The sequence below is a fragment of the Eubalaena glacialis genome, chromosome 19, assembly GCF_028564815.1.
Source record: "Eubalaena glacialis isolate mEubGla1 chromosome 19, mEubGla1.1.hap2.+ XY, whole genome shotgun sequence".
Taxonomy (NCBI): domain Eukaryota; kingdom Metazoa; phylum Chordata; class Mammalia; order Artiodactyla; family Balaenidae; genus Eubalaena; species Eubalaena glacialis.
The window spans coordinates 29,613,436-29,617,382 of record NC_083734.1 but is presented as its reverse complement, the minus strand read 5'-3'; the positions used below and the strand labels follow the sequence as shown (position 1 = coordinate 29,617,382).

At 42.1% G+C, this 3,947-nt stretch overlaps 1 protein-coding gene across 1 annotated transcript; it reads right to left on the bottom strand.

Moving 5' to 3' along the window:
• Positions 1-677: 677 nt before the first annotated feature.
• SMIM36 (small integral membrane protein 36) lies at positions 678-959 on the bottom strand. Its single transcript, XM_061174642.1, has one exon. The coding sequence runs from the start codon at positions 957-959 to the stop codon at positions 678-680; it is 282 nt and encodes a 93-aa protein (XP_061030625.1).
• Positions 960-3,947: the final 2,988 nt, after the last annotated feature.

The following is a 3,947-nucleotide window of genomic DNA, read 5'->3' as shown; positions in this document are numbered from 1 at the left end:
ACTCATTTAAATACTCCAAACAGCCTGGAGGTCCTCCCACTAGTCCTGAGGCACAAACAAATGGCTCTGGTCACACAGCCAGTAAGTGAAGGAGGCAGGGTCTGAACCCAGGCTCCAAGCTTTGTCAGTAAACCACCATGCTCTACAGTTACTGTGTTCACCATATTGACTCACAGTGAGGAATGAATGTGAAGAGCTGGTACCTATAGAAATAATAAAAAAGTCTGGAAAAGTTCAGTGGTTGCCTTGAAAAGAAAGGATTTGCTAAGTATAGGAGAGATTTGAGCTAGTCCCATTCCTCACCACACACACACACACACACACATACCATTGCACTTGCTTCGTTAAACCCTTTCTCAAATGTCAATCTCTCCTAGAAGTTGCAAGGAGAGCTTCATCAGGAATGTACTTGTAACCAGCTTCACTAAGAAGCTGAGATTTTGCATCTGGAGATTGCTGAAATTTTGCATCTGGAGACCTTGACCAAAGGTCTCCGTGGGCTTCTTACCTTAAACAGTTGTTTCACCCTCAAGGAGGGTGACGAGAAAGCAGAAAGGAAGGCAGAGCTCCCACTTACATAGCCAAGCAGGACCTGTATGCTGAGAGAATTGTAGCCATGTGGGGAAAGTTTTGTCCAGATTGTCTAGTGCTCTCTCCCCAGTATCCTTCAGCTAGCCTCACACCATTGTGCTTTTCTTCCCTAGTGGAGCACGATTCCCAAAATGAAGGCCAGGGCCCCTTGCCCAGTGGGCCTGCAGAGCACTTTGCTGCATCACCACCAGGTGGATGGAGGACTGGGCGTCCAGGGTGGCCTCAGGAGCATACTCCTTACTGGGGTCCTTGCCTCGGCAGTCATACAGCACGCAGGAGATGAGGAAAACCAGGAGCAAGATGACGTAGCTTGCAACTAGGATGATCAGGTTCAAGGTGACAGGGTCAATCTCCAGGTAAAATTCCATCTCATCCCTCACGGTTGGGAAGTGGGTCTAGAGAAAGGCAGTGGGGCCAGTTTGGGGGTTGCTGGGAGCAAACCCTAGCTCGATGGAATAACTACATTGGCTCTGCAATAAAAATACATTAATCCTCACTGCTTCAGGAGACCTCACAGATTAAAGCTGCCTGGTTTAATAACTTAAGCTCTTCTGTTAATACTACAGCCACCAAAGCACAGAAACTGTCTCATCAACTCACCCACGCAGAGAGAGAAAGAGAAAAAGAGAGATGGTTCATGTTACCAAAGTGTGGTATGTAAGCAGGAGGTCCATATAATTCAATGTCCAAACAGGGAGTTTTGGTGAACAAAAGTAAGGACTGTTAATAAGCACACTGTTAAAAATTGGATTGTCCTGGAAAAATTGTGAAGTATGGTCACCCTTTATATAAGGGAAGTTTATTTATTTCATTTTTTTTAAATTAAATGCAATATTTTATTAGTTCCAGGTGTACAACATAGTGATTCAATATTTTTATAGGTTATACTCCATTTAAAGTTTTATAAAATATTGGCTATATTCCCTGTGCTGTACAATATATCTGTGTATCTTATTCTTTTTATACATAATAGTTTGTACCTCTTAATCCCCTACCCATGCCTTGCCCTCCCCCTACTGGTAGAGTTTGTTCTCTGTATCTGTGCGTCTGTTTCTGTTTTGTTATATTTATTTGTTTGCGTTTTTTTTTTTTTTTGGATTCCACATATAAGTGATAATATACAGTATTTGTTTTTCTCTGACTTATTTCACTAAGCATAATACTCTCCAGGTCCATCTGTGTTGTTGCAAATGACAAAATTTCAGTCTTTTTTATGGTTAATATGTAAATATGTGTATATACACCACATCTTCTTTATCCATTCATCTGTTGATGGACACTTAGGTTGCTTCCATATCTTGGCTATTATAAATAATGCTGCTATGAACATTGGGGTGCATATATCTTTTCAAATTAGTGTTTTCATTTTCTTTGGATATATACCCAGGAGTGAAATTTCTGGGTCATGTAGTAGTTCTATTTTTAGTTTTTTTGAAGAATCTCCATAGTCTTTTCCAATGGCTGCACCAGTTTACATTCCCACCAATGGTGCACAAGGGTTCGCTTTTCTCCACATCCTTGCTAATATTTGTTATTTGTGGTCTTTTTGATGATAGCTATTCTGACCGGTATGAGATGCTGTCTAATTGTGGTTTTGATTTGTGGTTTCCCTGATGATTAGCAATGCTGAGCATCTTTTCATGTGCCTGTTGGCCATCTGTATGTCTTCTTTGAAAAAATGTCTATTCAAGTCTTCTGCCCATTTTTTAATCAGGTGGTTTGTTTTTTGATATTGAGTTGTATGAGTTGTTTATATATTTTGGACATTAACTCTTTATCAGACATATCTTTTGCAAATATTTTCTCCCATTCAGTAGGTTGTCTTTTTGTTTTGCTGATGGTTTCCTTTACTATGCAAAAACTTTTAATTAGGTCCCATTTGTTTATTTTTGCTTTTGTTTCCTTTTCTATCTAAGCTAGGTTTTTGGTTTTTTTTTTTCTATTTTATTTATTTATTTATCTTTGGCTGCATTGGGTCTTCGTTGCTGCACGCGGGCTTTCTCTACTTGCGGTGAGTGGGGGCTACTCTTCGTTGCGGTGCGCGGGCTTCTCATTGTGGTGGCTTCTCTTGCTGCGGAGCACGGGCTCTAGGCATGTGGGCTTCAATAGTTGCAGCACGTGGGCTCAGTAGTTGTGGCTCACGGGCTTAGTTGCTCCGCAGCATGTGGGATCTTCCTGGATCAGGGCACGAGCCCGTGTCCCCTGCATTGGCAGGCAGATTCTTAACCACTGCACCACCAGGGAAGCCCTCTAAGGGAGATTTTAATGCCAAGTATCCATCTTTGGAGTGATTTGGGCTTTGGGAATGGATGTGTTTCTTTAATAAGAGGAACACGCACAGCGCCTGACATTTTCACCCTTTCTGCCTTTGTTGGTTTTTTTCATTCGTTAATTCAAAAATACTTCTTGAGCACCTCTGTTTTCTAGGTACTGTGCCAAACAATAATGAGATAGAAGCATTTAGTCTAGCAGGGGAGACAGACATTAAACAAATAATAGCACAAGTCACCATTTAAGAACAGTGGGAATAAATTTATAAAGACAAGGAGAGGGTGATAGGAGAGTGTGTCCCAAGGTGGGTCAGAGAAAGCTTCCATGAGGAAGAGACATTTAACCTATGACCTGAATGATAGTCAAAATTTAGCCAGGTTAGGACAGGTAAGGAAGATTTTTCAAGCCACAGAGAACGGCATTCATGAGAGGTCTGAGCAGAAAGAAGTCTGGAAAACAAGAGGAATTGAAACAAGGGCAGTGGACTGTAGTATAGAGAAAGAACGGGGAGCATAACATGAGAGCGGTGGGCAGGAGTCAAATTGCAAAAGGATGTGCTAGCCCTGCTCAGGGCTTTAGAGTTGATGCCGGATCTATGGGCACCACTGGATCAGTTAATGCAGGGGAGGGACGGGACAAATTGCACTTTAAAGAGATCACCTTGGCTGCTGTGTGGATGCAGAAAAATAAGCAAATTGAAAAGAAGATCAGATAAAAATACAGCTATCCCTTGATTTATAATCATCTTCCTGCCTCAGTGGTAGCCTGTCCCAATAGTCCTGTAGAGGGCCAACCTCACGGGCATGGGATCTGGGCAGTTGCACAGGGCCTCTTGCTCAGAAGGGCCGCACACTTAGTTTAATGCCCTGCTGTCTCCATCTTCAATTTTTTAATAATTTTTAATTTTGTACTGGGCTCACAAATTATGTATCTGGCCTTGGTCTCATGGTCTCGTGTGTGTGCATGTGTGCGTGTGTGTGTGTGTGTGTGTGTGTGTGTATATTATTTATTTATTTATTTATTGGCTGTACCACACAGCATGCGGGATCTTAGTTCCCTGACCAGGGATCGAACCTGTGGCCCCC

Excerpts from the sequence above, each read along its gene's own strand:
- SMIM36 (XM_061174642.1), bottom strand. The coding sequence starts at position 959 with ATGGAATTTTACCTGGAGATTGACCCTGTCACCTTGAACCTGATCATC.